Below are 20,538 nucleotides of genomic sequence, written 5' to 3'. Positions count from 1 at the left end.
TCCAAGCCTATGGATGCTCCCAGTGCCACTGGGGACCTTTTCTCATGCCATTCCGAGCCCAGGGGTCCCCCCAGTGCCATTGGGGACCCCATCCCTGGCCCCAAAAACCCATGGATCCTCCCACCACCACCACCAATGACTCCTTCCTGTGCCCCTCCCAAACCCCTGTGTGCCCCCCACCCCATTGGGGATCCCATCCCAAACCCATGGGTACCCCCAGTGCCATCAGGGACCCGTTCCCATGCCCCCCCAACCAATGGGTACCCCCAGTGCCACTGGGACCCCGTCCCAAGCCCATGGACACCCATCAGTGCTTCTGGGACCCCTACCCAAGCTCCCCCCATTCCTGTGGGTGCCCTTCTGCACCAGGACCCCCCCCCCCCAGTGCCCCCAGTGTGGAGGTCTCACATGGTGACCACGCCCCTTGTCCAAACCACGCCCACCTGCCGAAGCCACGCCCCCTGCGCGCATTGCGGGTCCTCCAGGATGCCAGGTCCGCTAGGGGGCGCTTGTAGCAGCGGCAGCCTCTCGCCGCCGCTCCGCGCCGCGCTCTGTCGCCCCGTGACGTCACTTCCGGGAGGCGCGGAGGCGAGGCCGCGGTGAGTGCCGGGGGTGAACCGGGAGCCCCGGGAAGGGATGGAGGGAACGGCCCCGGTTTCTGTCCCGGTCCCTGTCCCTTGGGCTGGGGAGGCTCCGGAGGGGCGGAAGGTCCGTGGCTCGGTGTGCTAGGGGCTCAGTGGAAGTGGAGGGTCCTGGTCTGGAGGGGCGAAGGCCCCGTGCTGGCGGGAACTCTGAGGCCTCGGGCCCGGTGTGCTGGGCTCTGGGGGCTCTGGAGGGAGGAGAGTCCCCGGCCTGGGGGGCTGGGGCGGCTCTGAAGGAGCGAAGGGTTCTGCGCCCGGTGTGCTGGGCTCTGGGGGCTCTGGAGAGACGGAGGGTCCCGGGTCTGGGGGGCTTGGAGGAACGGACGCCCGGGATAGATGTGGGGGGCTCTGCGGTGCTCTGGAGCAGCGAAGGGTCCCGGGTCTGTGAGGGGTCTGCAGGCTCTGGGGGGGCAGAAGCCGCAGTCCGGTGTGCTGCAGTCTGGGGGCTCAGGGAGGGGTTGAGCGCTCGGGCCCGGGGTCCCAAGGGAGCTCAGTGGCAGTGGGGGGGTCCGGGGGGGCTGTGGTGGAGCAGAGACCCCGGGCCCGCCGTGCTGGTCCGGGGGGGCTGGGAAGGGCTGGGAGGTGCAGGATGGAGGGAGGCACAGGGGACACTGCAGAGCCCAGGCGGGGGGAGCCCGGGAGAGTCGCGGTCCAGGCAGGTTTGGCCGCCACGGACCCGCCCTGTGCCCCCTCCCCAGCCCTGCCGGCAGCACCATGTCCTCCGAGTCCAGCAAGAAGAGGAAGCCCAAGGTGATCCGCACGGATGGGGTCCCAGCCGAGGGCAAGAGGGGCAAGGGCGACACGGACCAGGTACAGACCTGCCCAGGGACCCGCCCACACCCCTCTGTGCTGGCCTGGCTTTCCCTGCTGGAAAACAATGCCCAGAGAAGCTGTGGCGGCCTCATCCTGGCAGTGTCCAAGGCCAGCTTGGACTGGGCTTGGAGAGGACTGGGATAGTGGAAGGTGTCCCTGCCCATGGGACTGGATGGGCTTAAAAGTCCTCCCTTCCCACCCAAACCATTCTGGAATTCTATGAACTGTGAGATCCAGTTCCCCCAGCTTCCAATGCCTCCTAAACTCCCGCTGTGAATTCCTAAACCTGCTTCCATCTCTTTCAGGAGACACAAACACTCCTCTGGAGAGTGAGCACAAAGCTGGAAGATCCCTCAGGGATTTGCATGGTGCCTTCAAACCCTCCCGTGAGCAGCAGGATAGTGTAGGATCAGCCAGAGTGGGGAGTGGGGTGGAGGAGGAGGAATCACCTTTCTGGTTTGTCCTCTGTGTCATGTAGGTCATGGAATATCCTGAGATGGAAGGGATCCACAGGGATCCTCCAGTCCAACTCCTGGCCCTGCACAGACACCCCAATGGTGTTAATTCAAATCTATAACAATAAAAGACAGCCTGAACTCGCCAGGTGTTTTAGTGACCGGTGGGTTGGGGATTGTTGGAACTGAGTCTTTTCCCTGTGTAAAGCCATGGGACTCATGGGCAGAGGCAGAAATGGCAGCTTGTCCCCCAGAGCCCTTTCCAGAGGGAGAGATGAGCCACGGGAGGTGTTCTTGCCTTGGCAGGATGTCAGGTACTACAGCGAGGAGAGCGAGGTGGATCTGCGTGACCCCATCAAGGACTACGAGCTCTACAGGGAGACCTGCCAGGAGCTCCAGAGGCTCATGGCAGAGATCCAGGAGCTGAAGAGCCGGGGCATCAAGGAAAATGTGAGGAGAGGCCTCCACGTGTAGTGTAATATGTCTGTCATTTGGTGTTTCCCCATTAATCCTGTAGGAAAGGCAGCAGGAGCTGTGATGTCTCCTGGGCAGAGTCAGGGAAATGGAGCAGCCTCCCTTTGCCAGTCTGCTGGGGCAGGAACTGAGCTCTGGAAATGGAGCAGCCTTCATTGTCCAAGGCTGCTGGGGCAGGAACTGAGCTCTGGAAATGGAGCAGCCTCCATTTGCCAGGCTGCTGGGGCAGGAACTGAGCTCTGGAGATGGAACAGCCTTCTTTGTTCAAGGCTGTTGGGGCAGGAATTGAGCTCTGGAAATGGAATAGTTTCCCTTGTCTTGGCTCCTGGGACAGGGATTTAGCTCTGGAATTAGAATAGCCTCCCTTGTCCCCGGCTCCTGGGACACGTCAGGTGCTTCAGGCTGAACCAGCTCTGTTCCTACTGCTGAGGAAAATGGCTGGAGTGATTCTCTAAGGAGCCTGGACCCCCTCCCAGTTATTCCCAGCAGAGCCCTGTGATCTGGCAGCAGGAGGCTCCCTCAGAAGCCCCAGTGACATAAATGTGGCTCCATAGCACAGCGTGGACCCCTTTTGTGGCTGGAATTCCCTGCAGAGATGGTGCCAGCCATTTCTACTGCTTCCAACCCCCCTCTCCTGCCCCTCAGGCCTCGGAGATCGACGAGCGGCGCGTCCAGAGCTGTGTCCACTTCATGACCCTGAAGAAGCTGAACCGCCTGGCCCACATCCGGCTGAAGAAGGGCAGGGACCAGACCCACGAGGTACCCAGGAGGGGCTGGGAGGGAGGGATGCAGCTTGGGATTTAGGGGGGTCAGAGATGGGGCAGGTCCTGCCTGTTCTCTGTGTGTGGTGTGAGGGTTTCACCTTGGCCAGGTCGTGGGGTTTGAGTCGAGGGTTTGTTCGCAGGCTCTGTCTTGGTTTGAAAGACAGGTGTCTGTTAAGGAAGGCAGGAGCCTCCCTTGAAATGGAAAATGTAAACCTCCTCCCTCTGAATTACTATTATTTTGAAATAAAAAGGCTCTCAGGCAAAGATGGGGGAATAGGAATAACAGTTCTTTACTAGGAAAATTAAAAATACAAATGCAGTAGTACAAACAAAAACAAACCATGCCAGAGTCAGAACATGCCCTGGCACTCTGTGGGTCAGGGTGTGGCACAGTCCCATTCCATGGGGTCTCAGCCCTCCTGCAGTGCCAGCTGTGCTTCTGCTGGAGCAGGATCCTGGACAAGGCTGGAGTTTTCCTCTGAAGCTCCAGGGCTGCTGGAGATGGGCCTGGGCTTCCTCTGGGAATGCAGTGGGGCAGAAAGCTGCTCCTCTGGGAATGCAGTGGGGAAGAAAGCTGCTCCTCTGGGAATGCAGTGGGGAAGAAAGCTGCTCCTCTGGGAATGCAGTGGGCAAAGGCTGCTGTGCTGTTCCAAGGTCAGATTGGATCCAGGTGGGAATGCTTGGCTCCTCCCCTGGGCAGAGCCTCTCCCCATGGGATGATGGAATTTTCTCAGCCATGCAGGGACACTCAGTGGCCATGAACAGAAGAGATCTCCTGGAGGGAGGATGGGCTGTGGGAGAGATAAAGAAAAAACTGCCCCATGAACAGCAGAGAACTGCCCCAGCTCTGACAGATGGGGATAGAGCACACACCCCCAGCTACACCTTTCAACCTGAGACAGGCTCAGATCCTGATAAACTCCTGCTGGGTGCAGGGCAGCTGTAATTAGATGAATAAAAACAGTATCTGCTTTTGTCTTGAGTGTAGTAGGAGGGCAGAAACTCTGTTTCAGGGGTCTGGTGTTGGCAGGTGTATCAATGGGTGTGTGACTGGCCTGGAAACTCCATGTCCAGAATTCTCAGAGAAGGGATTCTGTGAGCCCCAGCAAATGAGCCCTGTCCTGTGCCTTGGATTTGAAATGTGCAGGAAGGAGCAGGATCAGTTTCCTGTCACAATATTTTGCTCCTCCAGCCCTTAAAACATCATTCTTCTCCTCCAAAATTGTTGCATACTCTAAAACCTCCTGTCCCAAGCTGCTGTAGTGGGGTTGTGGTGACTCTCTCTTGGTGACTGTTTTTCCTGCTCCATCCCTGCTCTGGCTGTGTCTCAGGCAAAGCAGAAGGTCGATGCCTATCACCTGCAGCTCCAGAACCTGCTCTACGAGGTGATGCACCTGCAGAAAGAGATCACCAAGTGCCTGGAATTCAAGTGAGCGTGGCCAGGGAGCAGAGGGATCAGTGGTGTGTCTGGGATGGGTGGGTGATTCCCACCCATGGGAGCTCTACCCACATTCACTGCAGGAGCAGAGCAGGTGATCCAGGTGTTTGTGATTGTGGATTGGTTTGGATGGGCAGGGACATTAAAGCCCATCCAGTGCCACCCCTGCCATGAGCAGGGACACCTCCCACTGTCCCAGGCTGCTCCAAGCCCCACCCAGCCTGGCCTTGGGCATTTCCAAGGATCCAGGGGCAGCCACAGCTGCTCTGGGCACCCTGTGCCAGGGCCTGCCCACCCTCCCAGGGAACAATTCCTTCCCATTCTCCCATCCATCCCTGCCCTCTGGCACTGGGAAGCCATTCCCTGTGTCCTGTCCCTCCATCCCTTGTCCCCAGTCCCTCTCCAGCTCTCCTGGAGCCCCTTTAGGCCCTGGCAGTGGAGGTCAAAACAAGTTCAGCTCACTGATGGTGGTGGCTCAGTAGCAGGGCAGGAAGCCCCAGTGGGACACTCTCCTGTGGGACACATTGAGCACTTCCCACTTTTCCCTGGTCTGATCCATGTGTCCTGGCAGATCCAAACACGAGGAGATCGAGCTGGTGAGCCTGGAGGAGTTCTACAAAGAGGCTCCCCCTGAAATCAGCCGCCCTGCCATCACCCTGACCGAGCCCCACCAGCAGACCCTGGCCCGCCTGGACTGGGAGCTGGAGCAGCGCAAGAGGTGGGTCCGTGGTGTTCCCATTCCATGCCCCTGCTCCGGGATCTGGACAGACACCTGGAGTTCAGGGTGTCCCCACTCCATGTCCCAGCTCCAGGGATCTGGGCAGACACCCAGAGCTGCTGGGAGAGCAAATGTAGGGATGGAGATTTTCACATGCTCTTGGATCAGTGTGGAACAGGCATTTATTGTGTGGCTGGGAGATTCCCTCCATGCAGAGCTGGGCTCGCTGGGATCCTTGTTCCATAGGTCAGGGAGTTCTCTGGCACTGCCTGATGATCCAAGGAGCAAAGGGAGCTCGTCCTGGCTGGAGCTGCTGCCATTCCATGCCATGGTGTGGAGCTGCCAACCACACCGGGCTGGGACAGCCCCGTGTCCAGCTGCTGGCGTCACCACTGTCCCAGGGCTCAGCTGCTCCCTGACTCTTGCCCCCTGGGAAAAGCAAACATGACACAGCATTTCTCTGTTTGGATAACAGTCAGGCAGTGTCCAGGAACACCTTCTGGAAAGATCAGTTGGAATGTGCTGGTGGGTGCAGCCTGAGGGCAGCTCAGCAGAGCAGATGAGAGCAGCCTCCAACCCTTCATGTTTCCCTTTTCCCAGATCCTTTCCCTAAAACCTGGTTGCTTTTGCCTGGTGAAAGGCACAGCCAGGATCCTCCAGCTGGCTCTGCCTGTGGCACAAGCAGAGGAGTGTTCAGCCTGCAGATCTCTGAGGGTTGTGTGTAAAAATGATATTGCAGACCTCATGGAGACCCTGAGCTGCACATTAAATTGCTGAGAAGCCTTGGAATTCCCACTCCTTGCTCTGTGGTGTCTAAGGAATGCCCCTGTCCATCTCCCACCACTGCTGAGGTGGGATATGGCTTGTTCAGCTGCTCACAAGCAGATGCCAGTGGTGCTCTGGGCATTTTCTGATGTTCTTGGGGCTGTTGACATCCATCCATAATTTATGTTGGTGTTTTCAGGTGTGCAACCCCATAGGATTGGCTTTGGATTCTTCTCCACCTTGCTTGTGTGAGGTGCCTCTGGAGTGGTGTGCAGGGATTTCAGTAGCTCTGTTTTGGGAAGGTGTGTGAACACTGGAGCTTGTGTAGGAGCCTGTTGGGATATGCATTGACCCCCACAAATACAGTTTTGCTTGGAAGGAGAATCTAAGATCTGCAAGGTTAGGTCTGTTCCCCTTTGGAGAACCCTTGTCCTGGGCAGGTCACTTCCATACCCAATTCCCTGCTCCTGCTGGGAAAGGGCTTGCAGTCAGCAGCAATAAGGGGATTTGGTGTGCTCTCCCTAAACACAAGTGTATCAGGGCTTGGAGCATCGTGGTGGGCTTGCATTTTCCTGGGTTTTCTCTGTTGAACCTTGACTATGTGACATGAAGTGGCTCTGGGGATATGAAGTGACAAAGCCTCTTAGGGAGCTTTAGCCTCTTTAGGAGAGGTTGTGGCTGCTGGCAGCAGAACCTGGTGTGGGAGCAGATCTCCTGAGGGAAGATCCAGTTGCTGCCCCTCTGTGGAGCACAGCTCGAGGCTGAGCTTCCCCTTTTCCTTGTCTGTTTTCCATCTCCAGTCAGTTCCTTCCTGCCTCCACTTGCCCTTGGCATTAGGAGCTCTGTGTTTGCCCCATGTCTGAAGTTTCCTGGTTCCTTATGTCAGGGCAGGAATGCTGGGGCTCATCATCCAGGTGGACCCCAGCAGGTTTAGAGCTGTGGTGCGTGGCGGTGACAGAATTCCCACCCCTAGGCTGGCAGAGAAATACAAGGAGTGCCTGACCAGCAAGGAGAAGATCCTGAAGGAGATTGAGGTGAAGAAGGAATATCTGAGCAGCCTCCAGCCTCGACTCAACAGCATCATGCAGGTACCTGAGCCCTGCAGGAGGTCACACTCCGAGGGGCAGCTCCTGGGCTGGTTTGGGTTTGGAGATGTTTCATTCCCACTCGAGGTGGGCAAGGGGCAGATCCGAGACCCCTCCAGAGTCTCCTTTTTTATTTATGCAGCAATTCCTGCAGAACTGCAGCTGCAGGAGCTGCTAAATGGGCCTTTCCCTGGAGAGCCCCAGCCTCCTGTGACTGCCTTGGGAGGGAAGAACAGGAGAAGGATCTGGGTTATTTCCAGATCCAAAACTTTCCCAGCAGAGACAGCTGCCAGCCCTTTCCTGGGGCTCTCCATGTTTAACCCTGCACACCTGTGCTGGCTTCACCTCCTGCTCTCTCAGGATGAGGAGGATGAGCTGTTCCCTCTCCCTGTCATTCCCCAGGCCTCCCTGCCTGTGCAGGAGTACCTGTTCATGCCCTTCGACCAGGCTCACAAGCAGTACGAGACCGCCCGGCACCTCCCGCCACCTCTCTACGTCCTCTTCGTCCAAGCCAGTGCCTACGGACAGGCCTGTGGTGAGCACTGAGGGCACAATGCCCCCCATGGGCCAGACTTCACTCCTGCCTGCAGGAATCACCACTTTTTGAGGGTCTTTCCCTGCTGTCTGCTCTGCTGTCAGATTCTGCTGAGCTCAGAGCAGCAGGGTGGCCCCACGGCACGGTGAGGCAGCAGCATTTGAAACCTTGTTTGCTCAGCTGCCTCGCTGGGAGAAGTGCTTGGGAAGCTCCCTTCCCACCCCTTCCCAAGGACAGCAGGGATGTCCTTGCAGCCTGTGAGCTGGCTCAGTGCTGTCACAGCATCCCCAGAGCTGTCACTCCCTGCCTTGTGCCACCTGTGAGTGGTGGGGAGCCCAGGCCTTGTAGAGGCCATTCCCACAGCTCACCTGGAAACTTTCATCCCCTCAGGAAGCTTTGAATTTTGAGGGGATTTCTGGAACCTCCCTGAGTTGGGAGGGATTTCCTGGAAGAGGTCAGGAATCCCACTGGCCTGTGCACACCTCCTGTGTGGTGTCACCTGTTCCTCTCAGTGCCAGAGGAGCATGGAAGGACACAGTGGTGTTTGGCCACACCAGGTCCCTGCTGCATCTGCAGCCATGGTGACACCACTCCTTGGTCCCTGTTTGTCCCAGCCAGACCCCAACCTCTCTTGGCTCTTAATAAAGATTTGGCCCTTATAGTTTCCAGGGAGAGTTCCTCAAAACCCAGCATTTTCCATTCTCTGACCTCATCCTGCCCAGGAGATCCAGCCCAGTGGTGGCCTCACAGACCTTTCCAGACAACCTCTCTTCCCACTGGCCTTTTGCTGGAGCTTCCTTCACCAGGAACCAGGAGCTTTAGGGGCAGGGCTGCTCTGCCCACTGCCTTTGCAGCAGGAGTGGCATTCCTAACTCAGTTTTCCTGTCTCCTCTGCAGATAAGAAGTTGGTGGTGGCCATTGAAGGGAGTGTGGAGGAAGCCAAGGCCCTTTATAAGCCACCTGAGGACTCGCAGGGTGAGTTGTGGTGTTGCCCTGGGGACTTGTTCCTGTGTGTCTGCAGCTCCTGGGACCCTGCTTTTGTTGGGAGAGGGGTGTCAGGGGGAGCCATGGGCTTGGAAAAAGCCCTGGTGGTCCTGCTGGTGGTGGGAGAGCTGAGCCCTGGGTGATCCCTGCTGACACCCCTCTCTCTGCACAGATGATGAGAGCGATTCCGACGCAGAGGAGGAGCAAACCACGGTAAGGGACAGCACTGTCCCCCTCTGAGTCCTCCCCCAGCACTGCATTCAGGGGAGCTGCTGGGAGAGCTGGGGCTGGCTGGGGCTGGGAACTGCCCCTGCACGCTGGGAGTGTGTGTGGAAGTGCAGTGATGTCAAATCCTGACTTTTCTTAGGAGGAAGGAGCTGCCATTTCCAGTTGGTGTCCCAAATGCAGGAGCAGCCAGGGTACAGAGCTGCTCCTCTCGTGTCCCATCCCTGCAGCTCTCCGGCTGGAGCTGCTCCACTTTGTATAAATAGCCTGAGGGCAGGGAGCTGTGTCCAACAGGGAGGGATCTGTGTCCATCCTGTGCCAGAAGCATTCTCTGCACCAGGGCTTGTTCAGCACTCCTTGGAGGAAGTGTTTCTCCTACAGATAATTCCAGCTGGCTGCTGAGGAGAGGCTGGAGGTGCTGGTTGTTCCCAGCAGCAAAGCCTGAAGGGGCTCTGGGCCTCCAGTCCCAACCCCCAGCAGCAGAGCCAGGTGTATGGGGCTGTTCTGTGGGGAAGGGTAAAGGGAGGGGTCTCATGTGTCCAGAGAATGGAAGGGCCTGGAGCCCCAGGAGAGGCTGAGGGAGCTGGAAAGGGGCTCAGTCTGGAGAAAAGGAGGCTCAGGGGGGACCTTGTGGCTCTGCACAACTCCTGACAGGAGGGGACAGCCGGGGGGGTTGGGCTCTGCTCCCAGGGAACAGGGACAGGAGGAAAGGAAAGAAGAGTTTGTCAGAGGAGGATATTGGGAAAATTCCTTCCCAGAAAGGGCTGTCCAGCCCTGGCACAGCTGCCCAGGATTTAACAGCTGTGTGGTTGTGGCACATGGGGACAGGGGTCAGTGGTGGCCTTGGCAGTACTGCAGGGGTGGTTGGACTTGATGCTCTCAGAGGGCTTTTCCAACCTAAAGGATTCAGTGATTCTAGGTTCTGCCTCTTGCAGTGGGAAAGCTTTTGGGCCAGCAGGTCCTTGGCTTTGTCTCCCAAGAATGGAGACTTTCCCTGGAGCTGAAGGAATGACGGGAACTGTCAGCTGGGGCTGAGTGAGGGTTTCCTGCTCCTCTCCTTCCCCAGGACAGCTGTGACCATGGGGAATTGTGGAACTGGACTGGAGGGAAAGAGCTGTGGGCTGGGAAGGTGCATGAGGAGCAGGAGAAGGCTCTGACAGCTGTTTTACCCCCCCAGAAGCGGCGCAGGCCCACCCTGGGCGTGCAGCTGGACGACAAACGCAAGGAGATGCTGAAGAGACACCCCTTGTCCGTCACCCTGGACCTGAAGTGCAAGGGTGAGGAGCTCTGGGGTGGGACAGCAGCTCAGGGACTGACCCCAGCAGCACCCTGGGGACCTTGGCGGGAGCAGGAAGTGTGGAGGGGTTTCTCTGAGCTGGAGCAGACACCAATGTCACCCCTTCTGTGTGGGCAGACGAGAACGTGCTTCACCTGACCTTCCACTACCTGATGAACCTCAACGTCATGACAGTGAAAGCCAAGGTGACCACTGCCATGGAGATGACCACAGCCATCAGTGCTGGGTAAGGAGAGCCCTGTGGGCAACAAGCCTGGAGATCATCAGGCAGTGACTTCATGGGGTTTGGGAGCCCTGCAGAGCCTGGAGATCATTGGCCAGTGGCTCCATAGGATTTGGGAGCCCTCTAGAACCTGGAGATTGTTGGGCAGTGACTCCATGGGATTTGGGAGCCCTGCACAGCCCAGAGCTCATCAGGCAGGGATCCCTCTGCCCCTGTGGGTCCGGGAGCCCTGCACAGCCCAAGCACCTTCCTCCCCCTCTCCTCTGCCATGAGAAGCCAGAGTCAGGGAGTTTGGGAACCTCTCAGCAGTGCCAGAACTGTCAGGAACTGAGGGAAAGTCTCTCCCACTGACACATTCAGCCTCCCTCCCACAGGCAGAGCCTGGCAGCTCCCTCACCTGACTGTTCCTGAGGTCACCTTGTCCTGAGCTCCAGAGATGCAGCTGCCTCTGCCTGTGCTCCCCAGAGCCTGCTGGAGCCTGATTGGTGTGAGGAAAAGCTGAAATGGCAGCTTTGGGAGCCTGCCCAGGGAGCTCCCAGCAGCTGCCAGCTCTCTGGTGCCTCTCCCTGGGACAGGAGGTGCCTGAGGAAAAGGGAGGTGGGAGAAGCTGGTCTGGGCTTGCCTAGGAGCAAGTGCTGCCTCCCAGCCTCTCCCATATGCAGCCTCCTCATCCTATTGGGGTTCTCTTCTTGCTGCAGACACCCCAAACCCTCTGTGACAGTAGCTGGAGATCCTGTGCAGGGCATTCCCTCCCTCCTGCTGCCCTTGGCTGTGTTACCCCAAACCAGGGAGGCTGTGCCTTGAGCCAGGCCCCAAATCCTACAGCCCATTGTGCCTGGCCGGTCCTGTGAGTACAGTCAGACATGAGGAATTTTATGGCACTAGAGGGAGCAGCTTCCTGGAAGAGCAGGAGCTGGTGCCCTGTGATTTCCATCCTGCTCCAGGCAGGGAGGAGACAGCTATCCCTTTGGAGTGGAATTAGGGGAAAGTCATTCTGGTCTTGAACTCATGAGGCTCATAATCCCCTTCTCTGGGCTTGGAGCCTGTTCATGGAGGGATGAAGAGCCTAGACTGCTGCTGACTGACCTCTCTCCTCTTTCTGCCAGGGACCTGCTCTCCCCAGACTCCCTCCTCAACTGCCTCTATCCAGGGGACCACGGGAGGAAAACGCCCAACCCGGCCAACCAGTTCCAGTTCGATAAAGTGGGGTGAGTGTCACCCAGGCCATTGCCATTAGTTCCTTGCTCCAGCACAGCAAATCCTCCCTGGCTTGATGTGACCCTTCCTCATTGTCCCCACAGCATCCTGACCCTGAGTGACTACGTGACAGAGCTGGGACACCCCTACGTGTGGGTGCAGAAGCTGGGCGGCCTGCATTTCCCCAAGGAACAGCCTCAGGCATGGCACAAACCCCTCCCCTCTCCCCTACAACATTGGGCTGAGCTCTGGGGTCCCATCCTGTCCCCCTGCTGGTACCAGCAGCTCCCAAACCATGGCTGGGACAGGCTTTGCTGGGCTGGATCTGTGTGTGGGGCCATGCTGACGTATTTCATGTCACACACGTGATAGTCCAAGCCCTTTTAGTGACTAAATGATGGGTGCTTGCCCCTGTGGGGATGTGGCTTCTGACACTGCCATCCCTCCTGCCCACAGCACACAGTGGCTGCTGACAATTCCCTGAGTGCCAGCCACATGGAGCTGACTGTGAAGCTGCTCCGGAGCCGCCTGCAGTCCCGCCTGGCCCTGCACAAGCAGTTTGCATCCCTCGGTGAGTGCTGGCCTCCCCACCCTTCCCTGGGACAGGGGTGCAGTGGCAGGGTCCTGCCAGGCTCCCTGCCCTTCCCTGGGGACAGGGGTGCAGTGGCAGGGTCCTGCCAGGCTCCCTGCCCTTCCCTGGGGACAGGGGTGCAGTGGCAGGGTCCTGCCAGGCTCCCTGCCCTTCCCTGGGGACAGGGGTGCAGTGGCAGAGTCCTCATGCAGGGAAGCATCTCTTTCCTGCTCAGCCAAGCTTCAAGTGGCCATGGTCCTGAATCCCATTTATTCCAAGCTGCTGCCCATCAGCCAGTGCCTGAACTGGGAGGGAGAGTGGAACATCAGCAATCACAGAAGAGGAGACATCAGCCAGCTGATGTCACATTTGATGGGTGGCAGTGCCACCCTCAGCATTCTCAGTCGTTCCCTCAGCCCTTGGGAGTTGTAGGAATGAAGGAACTGCCCTATTTTGGGTGGCAGAGGAAGGCTCTGGCCCTTCCAGTGCCCAGCACCTCTTTGGGAATGGCCATCCCCGTGCTGGGAAGTGATTTGGGACATGCTGGGAGGTGAGCTGCACACCATTCATGTTGTGTGCCTGTCAAGCAGCCCAGGGATCCAGTGGGATCCCATGGGATCACAGCCCAGGCCTCTGCTGGGCACCTGATGGAGCTGCTGACATCATGCCTGGATCCTGCTTTGGGAGTGTCCCCACTGCAGGACAGTGGCAGAGCAGTGTCCCCAGCCCTGCCCTGCTCAGGGCCCTGTCCTTGCTTTCAGAGCACGGTGTTGTGCCGGTGTCCAGCGAGTGCCAGCAGCTCTTCCCGACCAAAATTGTCTCGCGCCTGGTGAAGTGGACTGCCATTCCCTATGAGGATTATGCTGTAAGTGCTGAGCACGAGGCTGAATCCCTCCCTTCCAGCTCCCTTCCAGCTCCCACATTTCACTGGAGCCATCATTCCTCCTCCTCCCCCCAGGAGCTGCCCTACACTAAGGATGTGATAGAGGCTGGCTTGGCTGAAGACACTCACCTCTACTACATGGCCCTGATAGAGAGGGGAACAGGTAGGCAGCTTTCCTTCCTTTGGGAATTCCAATCCTCATCCCAGGGCAGCTTCATGGGTAATCCAGCTGGCTGGAGGGCCTGTGAGTGACACCTTTTCCCTGCTCAGCCAAGCTGCAGGCGGCCGTGGTGCTGAACCCCGGGTATTCCACGCTGCCTCCCGTCTTCAGCCTGTGCCTGAACTGGAAGGGAGAACGCAACAGCAGCAACGACGACAACATTCGGGTACTGTGGGGTGGGAGCTGCATTTTTGGAGGTGTCTCCAGCAGTTCTGTGTCTCTAACAAGGGAATGTTGGAGTGAGCTGGTGGCTGGACACTCCTGGGAATGCAGAGTAGACATCCAAGCCTGTGCCAACTTCATCCCTGTTTTCCAGGCCATGGAAAGTGAGGTCAATGTCTACTACAAGGAGCTGTGGGGGCCCAAACCCGGCTACCAGCTGCTCACCAACCAGCTGCAGCGCCTGTGCATGGTGCTGGACGTGTACCTGGAGACAGAGCCCCACGATCCCAGCGTGGAGGGGCCCAAGGAATTCCCCCAGGAGAAGATGTGTCTGCGCCTGGTCAGGTGGGAGCCGGCCCGGGGGCTGAGGGTGCTGCCAGGGACTCTGGTGGCATTGCTGTTCCTGGAAGCCTGTCCTAGAGGGATTGGCCTGCACAGTTGGGCAGTAGCCCCGGAACTGGGCCATTTCTGTGGGTGCCATGGGATGTTCCTGATCCCTGTGGTCACAGCCTCTCCCTCTTCTCCTCTTCCAGGGGTCCCCTGCGCCTGAAACCCTTCAAGTTCAACTACCCCCAGGGGTTCTTCAGCCATCGCTGAGCAGCCCTGGGCCTCATTCTGGGATGGGACTTGTTCACTCTGTGGGAGGAGTGTTCCCATCCTGACGTTTCTGCTCCTTTTACAGTATTTTGGGGTTTGTTTGAAGGTTTTGTAATCAAAGGGATTAAACTGAACTAAAGAAAAAAATGTGTGGGTAGCTTGTCTGTGCAGAGGGGCTGGGATGAAGGATCTGTGAGGGCTGCAGCAAGCCTTGTGTCCCAGCCCTGGGCTCTGGCAGCCTTTGCAGGGATGCTCCCTGCCTCCTGACTTCCCTCCCCACTGGGGAGCTGAGATGGCTAAAAACTGAGGTGGCTAAAAATAGCCCTTTTCCAGAGCCCGCACTGCAGCCCCAGCCTGTCCTTGCCAGCTGGCTGCCATCCCACTCCGCACAATCCCTGCATCCTGGGGGGCTTCTCTGCTCCCTGGGCTTGGAGGGGAGCAGAGCAGGGTCCTGGGAGAGGCAGGAGGAGGGTTGGGACATCCTGACTTGTCCTGGTTGGCATCAGGGAATTGGGATGTGCCCCCTCCCCTGCACCGCTCTGTGTGGGGGTCCCAGACTGGCAGAGCTGGGGTTCCATCCTCCTTCCGAAGGTCACTGTCCCTCCTTCATCCCAGCCTGTGTCTCCCCTGGAGTGACTTCTCCCTCAGGAGGCCTGAGAGCCCCTCTCCTGCTCCCCCCAGCCCCTGCCCTCGGTGCAGTGCTGCAGTGCTGGGCTGTGCCGCAGCCCTTGGGTTAAACCAGGCTCTCCCAGTTCCTTGGGAGCCATGCTTTAAAAAAAGAAGGAAGGGAAAAAACACACTGAAATCCTTTGGAAAGCATGGCAGGGCTGGCCCTGTTTCCATCCTCAGGACACAGGGTCCTCCGTGCCTGCTGTGGGGTGTGCTTCCCCTCCAGAAAACCCCATGACACCTACCCCAGTCCTGGATGACAGATCCCAGCCCCACATTCCCAGCTTCTTTCCCTGTCTTCTCCCCAGGACAAGCCAGCAGAGCCAGGGTGTCTCTGTAAGCACTTTTTATTTGGTTATTGCACAGAAAGCAAAAATCAGTGGGCTGAGGTTCCTGGTGCACCGTGTGTGTCTGTGAGCATTCCAGCAGCTCCCAGCCTCTCCCACCTCTGCCCAGAGGGACTGTCACCCCCCAGGGCAGGGCAGGACCCCGCCAGCCCCCCCAAGCAGCTACAGCTCTGCATTGCACTCATCCATCCATTGCACATACATTAAATAAATGCACTTAGAGGAGAAGGGTGGTGGGGTTCCCCTGGGGGTCCCCCCTCTTCCCCTGGGTTATAATTCAAGTGTTTAAATGTGGCGCTCGGCGAATATCACGTTCTGCGAGGGAAGCAATCGCCCACCGGAGGGGCTCTCACAGGCCTATTGCTAAGGGAAAGCCTGGCCTGGGGGGCCCTGGGGGTCCCTGGGGTCCCACCCTGGGCCCAGCCATCGGAGGGAGTGGAGCAGCTCCCGTGCCCGGAGGTGCCTTCGGCGCCCGGGACTCTTCCATCACTTCTTCCCCGGCTCTGGGGCTGTGCCCTCCTTGCTGGAGGGAGCCTCGGCTTTGGGGGGTTCCTTACTGGCTTTGGGCTCATCTTTGGGTTTTGCTTTAGCTTTGGGTTCCTCCACTTTCTTGGGTTCCTCTGCCTTCTCCTTCTTGGGTTCCTCCACCTTCTTAGGCTCCTCTGCCTTCTCCTTCTTGGGCTCCTCTGCCTTTTCTTTCTTGGGCTCTTCTGCTTTCTTGGGCTCCTCTGCCTTCTCCTTCTTGGGTTCTTCTACTTTCTTCTTGGGCTCTTCTACCTTCTCCTCAGCCTTTGGCTTTTCAGCCTCCTTGGTGGCCGCTTTGCTGACCTCCTGCTGAGGTTTTGCTGGAGCCTCCTCAGCTTTTCCCTCTTCGGCAGGTTTGGGGCTTGGCTTGGTCTCTTTGGCCTGTGGAGCTGGAGGTTCTGGCACAGCAGCTGCCTTCTCCTTGGGTTTCTCCTCTGCCTTGGCTGGGACGTCCTTCTTGGGAGCTTCCTCCTTCTTACCCTGCTCAGGCTTGGAGGGAGCCTTCACCTCCTTGGGCTGCTCCTCCTTGGCGGGGGCCTTTGGAGCAGGGCTTGGCTCCTTGCCTGGGGCCACTTCCTTCTGCGGAGACTTGGCCTCCTCCTTCGTGGGAGATTTGGCTTTCTCTGGGGACTTCACAGCCGGGGTCTTGGCCTCCTCCTTAGAGGGGCTTGGGGGCTTCTCTGGGGACTTCACAGATGGGGGTTTGGCTTCCTCCTTAGAGGGAGTTGCAGGTGGCTCTGGGGATTTCACAGCTGGGCTCTTGGCCTCTTTAGAAGGGGCTGGGGGTTTCTCTGGGGACTTGACAGTCGGGGTCTTGGCCTCATCCTTTGAGGGGGGTGTGGGTTTCTCTGGGGACTTCACTGTTGGGGTCTTGGCCTCATCCTTTGAGGGGGGTGTGGGTTTCTCTGGGGACTTCACTGTTGGGGTCTTGGCCTCATCCTTTGAGGGGGGTGTGGGTTTCTCTGGGGACTTCACTGTTGGGGTCTTGGCCTCATCCTCTGAGGGTGTTGGTGGCTTTTCAGGGGATTTGACAGCTGGAGTCTTGGCTTCCTCCTTTGAGGGGGTCGGGGGTTTCTCTGGAGACTTCACAGCTGGGCTCTTGGCCTCCTCCTTTGAGGGGGTTGCAGGTTTTTCTGGGGATTTCACAGCTGGGGTCTTGGCCCCCTCCTTTGAGGGGGATGGGGGCTTTTCAGGGGACTTGACTGCTGGGGTCTTGGCCTCCTCCTTTGAGGGGGACTCAGGTTTCTTTGGGGACTTGGCCTCCTCCTTTGCAGGAGACTTGGCCTTTTCTTCACCCTCTTCTTCAGCTTTCTCCTCTTCTTCTTCCTCTCCCTCTTCCTCCTTCTCTTCAGCTTTTTCCTCTTCAGCCTCTTTCTCAGCCTCGTCCTCCTCTGTGACCTCCTCGGTCACCTGGATTTCCTCTGTCTGCTCCTCCACAATCACTGTCTCCTTCTCTGATTTTTCCACCACCTTGATCTTCTCCTCGCTCTTCACCTTGATGCTGGTGGTGATGCTGGGAGGCTTGGGGACCACCTCGGGGTAGGAGAGCATCCCAATGCCAGTCTCGAGCCGATACTCCTCCCCTTCCAGGAGCTTTCTGCCAGGGAGAGACCAGGGCAGGGCCCTCAGTGATGGCTTCCCCTCTCCTCCCGTGACCAGGAGCTGCCAGCAATGTCCTGCAGCTCCATCTCCCTCCCTGCCCCATCCTGGGTGATCCTCCTGCTCCTGTGGCCTGGGATGAGCAAGTTTTCTTGCCCTTCCCTCCACACACCACTGGGTCACCCAACTGGACATTGCCCACCACAGCTTTGGAGTGATCTGCTCACCAAAAAGAGCCCAGGCGTTTAACAAGGGAGCTTGAGCAGACCTGGCTGAGACCCCCCCACACCTTCCCCTGCTCCCCCTGTACCTGTAGGCAGCAATTTCGATGTCCAGGGCCATTTTGACGTTGAGCAGATCCTGGTACTCGCGGAGCTGAGCTGCCATCTCCCACTTGGTGTTCCTCAGCTCGCTGTCAAGCTGCTGGATGGTTTCCTGTGGGCAGACAGAGCAGTAATGGGGGGAGGACACACATGGCACAGTCCCCAGGAGCTGGGGGACACAAGAGCACCCCTAAACTGTCCCCTGGTCTCCAGCACCACGGTGTCCTCATGGAGTTGTCTGCAGCCACCTCCTCCTGCAGACGCACAGGGAAGGGGACACAGCCAGGGGTGGTCCCAGGGTGTCCAGTTGCCTTGGGGGCCTGGCAGGAGCCCTGCATGCCCTGAGCAAGGAGCTGCATGCCAGCTGAGCCCCTGGCCCGCTCCCAGCACTGCCTCCAGCAGGGACAAGCAGTGGGAATGCTTCTAGGGGTGAAGTTCAGTTCACTGAGTGCTTCAGTTCCAATTGGAACTGAACTCCAGCTGGAGGCTGACGGGCACCACTCTGGGGACAGCCACCAAGGCAGCCTTCACTTCCCAGATCTGGGGGACAGGATGTGGCCCAAACCCTGGACACACTTCCATGGCATTTGTGACCATCCTCACAGGCAGCTCAGTGCCAGGCAGAGCCATGGGGCAGCTCCAGGGCTGCTGAGGGACACAACAGCCCGGACACCACCTCAGGCTCTGGGTTCCTGATCCCTGTGGGCTGGGGAAGGCCAGACAACTCCTTCACATCCCTGAAGCCAAAATCCCAGCGCTGCCCCTCCCCAGCAGCCTGATGGTCCCACCCCAGCCTGGGCCTGCTGCCCACTGCGCCACAGCACCTGGTAGGACAGGACATCTGCATGATGGCGCTCCTCCGAGTCCTGCCTCTGCCTCTCCAGCGACTCCTGGGTCCCTTTGAGGGCTTCCAGCTCGGTGGTCTTGGCCTGGAGCTGCCGGCGGTACTCGGAGATCTCCTCCTGGGCCAAGCGCATGGCGTCCGTGTTCACCTTGGCCACCTCCGAGAGCTTGTCCAGCCTCACTGCAATGGAAAAGGGAAGCTGTAGGGCGGGAGGGAAGGAGGCTGCAGCCTCCCCTCCTTGGGGAAACTCAAACCTGTCCATGCCACACATCTCCGTCCTCTGCAGAGCCACCCCAGCTCCCTGAGTGCTCTGCCTTCTTCACCCCTCACTCCATCTCTGCCGGGAAGTGAAGGAGGACGGGCAAGACGATCTCGGGGGTGTTTCTGCCATCCTGGACTTCAGCCAGTGCAGATCCTCGCTGCAGCCCCCGCCTCCCCTTCAGCTGTGCCGCAGAACCCTGCCCCACGGCACTGCCCCCCATGCCAGACACGCCAACCCTGGCCCGGGGCGGGGGGGTTTTACCGCAGCGCCCTGCGGACACCCCAGGGGACGAGGCGGGGCACAGAACGAGGGGACGGGAATGGGGAGCACCGACCCTGCGGCTCCCGGGGCAGCCCCCGCCCCGCGGGACGGGCGCCCCAGGGTCGGCGCTGCCGCTGCCCGCGGTGCTGAACCGCCGCTGTCCGCGGTGCTGGACCCGCCCTGCGCGCCCGGGGGGCTCAGCCTGGGGTGCCGACCCCACCCCGCGCCCCCCCGGCACCGGACTGTCCCCCCGCCCCCCAAAAAGAGCCACTCCCTGTCCTCCCCTCCCGCGTCAGGGATGCGGTACCGCCCCCCTCCCCCCCAGCACTGCAAACACCCCTGGCCTCGCCCCGGCTCAGAGGGACCAGCAGAACATCCTGCAGCGTCAGGGGGGCCCGGCACCCCAAAAACTTGCGGGGTGCCGGGCCACTGAACCTGGAACTCTCCTCGTAACTCACTGCGGGGCAGCGGGGAGTGGGGCAGCGCAGCCGCAGGCACTGGAGCTCTGGTGGCAGGGATGGGGTCACCCTGAAGGCCTCCCAGGGCGCTGGGTGTACGGGAGGTCCCCGCACACTGCTGGCGTTGGGGGACACTAAGGCCCTTCCCGAACACAATATATGGGGCTCGGTATCCAAACACCCTCCAGGAGCACAGTAGAGGTGGGAGGGGTCCCTGCACCTCCCGGGTGCGATACAGAGGATACAGATACGCGATACAGAGGAGCGGGGGGGTCCCCGCATCCCTCGAGCCTCCCTCGCTCTCTTTTGCTCCAACCCCATCCCGGAGCGCGGCAGCCCAGGGTGTCCCCGGGGAGGTACCGGGACACTGCCGGCGCGTTTGGCGGCCACACCCTCGCACTCACCGCGGAACCACTCCTCGGCCTGCAGGGTGCTGCGGGCCGCCGTGCCCTCCAGCTGTGCGCGCAGGTCGCGGAGCGCGGCGGTGACGCCGGGGCGCAGGGAGGCGGGGGGCTCCGCGGGCAGCTCGGGGCGCGCCCCGCGCAGCAGCGCTCCCACCTCGGCGCGGTGCTGCCTCCGCAGCTGCTCCGCCTCCTCCCGCAGCGCCCGGGCTCGCTCCTCCAGCGGCGCCCGCGCCCGCTCCTCCTGCGCCGAGCGCTGCGCCAGCCCGCGGGCCGCCGCCTCCAGCTCCGAGCGCTGCCGAGCCTCGTCCTCCAGCCTTCCCCGCAGCGCCGCCACGTCCTCGGCCAGGCGCGCCCGCTCCAGCCGCAGCTGGCCCTTCTCGGCGCCCAGGCGCAGCACGGTGCCCCGCATGTCCCGCAGCTCCCGCGCGTACAGCTCGCCCATGGCCGAGCGCCCCGCCTGCTGCTGCCGCAGCGCCGCCGCCTCGGCCGCCAGCGCCCGGTTCTGCTGCTCCAGCGCCCGCACCCGCTCGATGTAGCCGGCGAAGCGGTCGTTCAGCACCTGCAGCAGCTCCTTCTCGTTGCGCGCCCGCGGTTCGCCGTTCAGCGAGTCCAGGCTCTCGGTGGAGGACGCGGCCGCGCTGCCGCCGCCGCCCCCCGCGCCCCGCGCCCGTCCCACCACCGGGGCCGGCCACGAGTAGAAGCCGCTGGAGGCGGCGGAGCGCGGGGCAGCGCGGCCCGGCTCCTTGCGGAGCCCCCCCGGGGGGCCCAGCAGCGTCTCCAGCATCAGACTCATGGCGAC

General features: G+C 59.9%; 2 protein-coding genes across 10 annotated transcripts; one reads left to right on the top strand and one right to left on the bottom strand.

Annotated features, from left to right (window-relative positions):
• Positions 1-9: 9 nt before the first annotated feature.
• Positions 10-14,188, top strand: THOC5 (THO complex subunit 5). Of its 9 annotated transcripts, none has more exons than XM_053993791.1 (21): positions 10-599; positions 1,340-1,391; positions 1,760-1,840; positions 2,216-2,359; positions 3,029-3,142; positions 4,479-4,576; positions 5,157-5,303; positions 7,042-7,156; positions 7,556-7,688; positions 8,586-8,663; positions 8,845-8,885; positions 10,075-10,174; positions 10,312-10,420; positions 11,524-11,625; positions 11,719-11,815; positions 12,071-12,185; positions 12,947-13,050; positions 13,144-13,231; positions 13,339-13,454; positions 13,605-13,795; positions 13,984-14,188. In XM_053993791.1, exons 1-21 carry the CDS (start codon positions 10-12, stop codon positions 14,045-14,047), a joined length of 2,679 nt encoding a protein of 892 aa, XP_053849766.1. In that variant the 3' UTR covers positions 14,048-14,188. The 9 variants fall into 9 exon arrangements, with proteins under 9 accessions (XP_053849766.1, XP_053849765.1, XP_053849768.1 ...); XM_053993790.1 differs by having other exon boundaries at positions 1,340-1,451; XM_053993795.1 differs by lacking the exon at positions 10-599 and adding an exon at positions 610-708.
• An 859-nt stretch (positions 14,189-15,047) lies between these two features.
• Positions 15,048-20,538, bottom strand: NEFH (neurofilament heavy chain). The gene is made up of 4 exons (XM_053994133.1): positions 19,740-20,538; positions 18,335-18,534; positions 17,498-17,622; positions 15,048-17,185 (listed from the first exon to the last, which is right to left on the bottom strand). Exons 1-4 carry the CDS (start codon positions 20,530-20,532, stop codon positions 15,550-15,552), a joined length of 2,754 nt encoding a protein of 917 aa, XP_053850108.1. The 5' UTR covers positions 20,533-20,538; the 3' UTR covers positions 15,048-15,549.

The sequence above is a fragment of the Vidua macroura genome, chromosome 18 (genome assembly GCF_024509145.1).
Source record: "Vidua macroura isolate BioBank_ID:100142 chromosome 18, ASM2450914v1, whole genome shotgun sequence".
Lineage (NCBI taxonomy): Eukaryota > Metazoa > Chordata > Aves > Passeriformes > Viduidae > Vidua > Vidua macroura.
Note: the sequence above shows the minus strand (reverse complement) of the source record. Positions and strands in the feature narration are given on the sequence as shown.

Bases quoted from the DNA above. Each gene is read 5' to 3' on its own strand.
- THOC5 (XM_053993790.1), top strand. From the start codon at position 10: ATGGATGCTCCCAGTGCCACTGGGGACCTTTTCTCATGCCATTCCGAG. The intron at 1,452-1,759 runs GTACAGACCTGC...CATCTCTTTCAG, and splicing joins GCAAGGGCGACACGGACCAG to GAGACACAAACACTCCTCTG. The intron at 10,175-10,311 runs GTGAGGAGCTCT...CTGTGTGGGCAG, and splicing joins CCTGGACCTGAAGTGCAAGG to ACGAGAACGTGCTTCACCTG.
- NEFH (XM_053994133.1), bottom strand. From the start codon at position 20,532: ATGAGTCTGATGCTGGAGACGCTGCTGGGCCCCCCGGGGGGGCTCCGC. The intron at 18,535-19,739 runs GTGAGTGCGAGG...TTTCCATTGCAG, and splicing joins GGCCGAGGAGTGGTTCCGCG to TGAGGCTGGACAAGCTCTCG. The intron at 17,623-18,334 runs GTGCTGTGGCGC...GTCTGCCCACAG, and splicing joins CAGATGTCCTGTCCTACCAG to GAAACCATCCAGCAGCTTGA.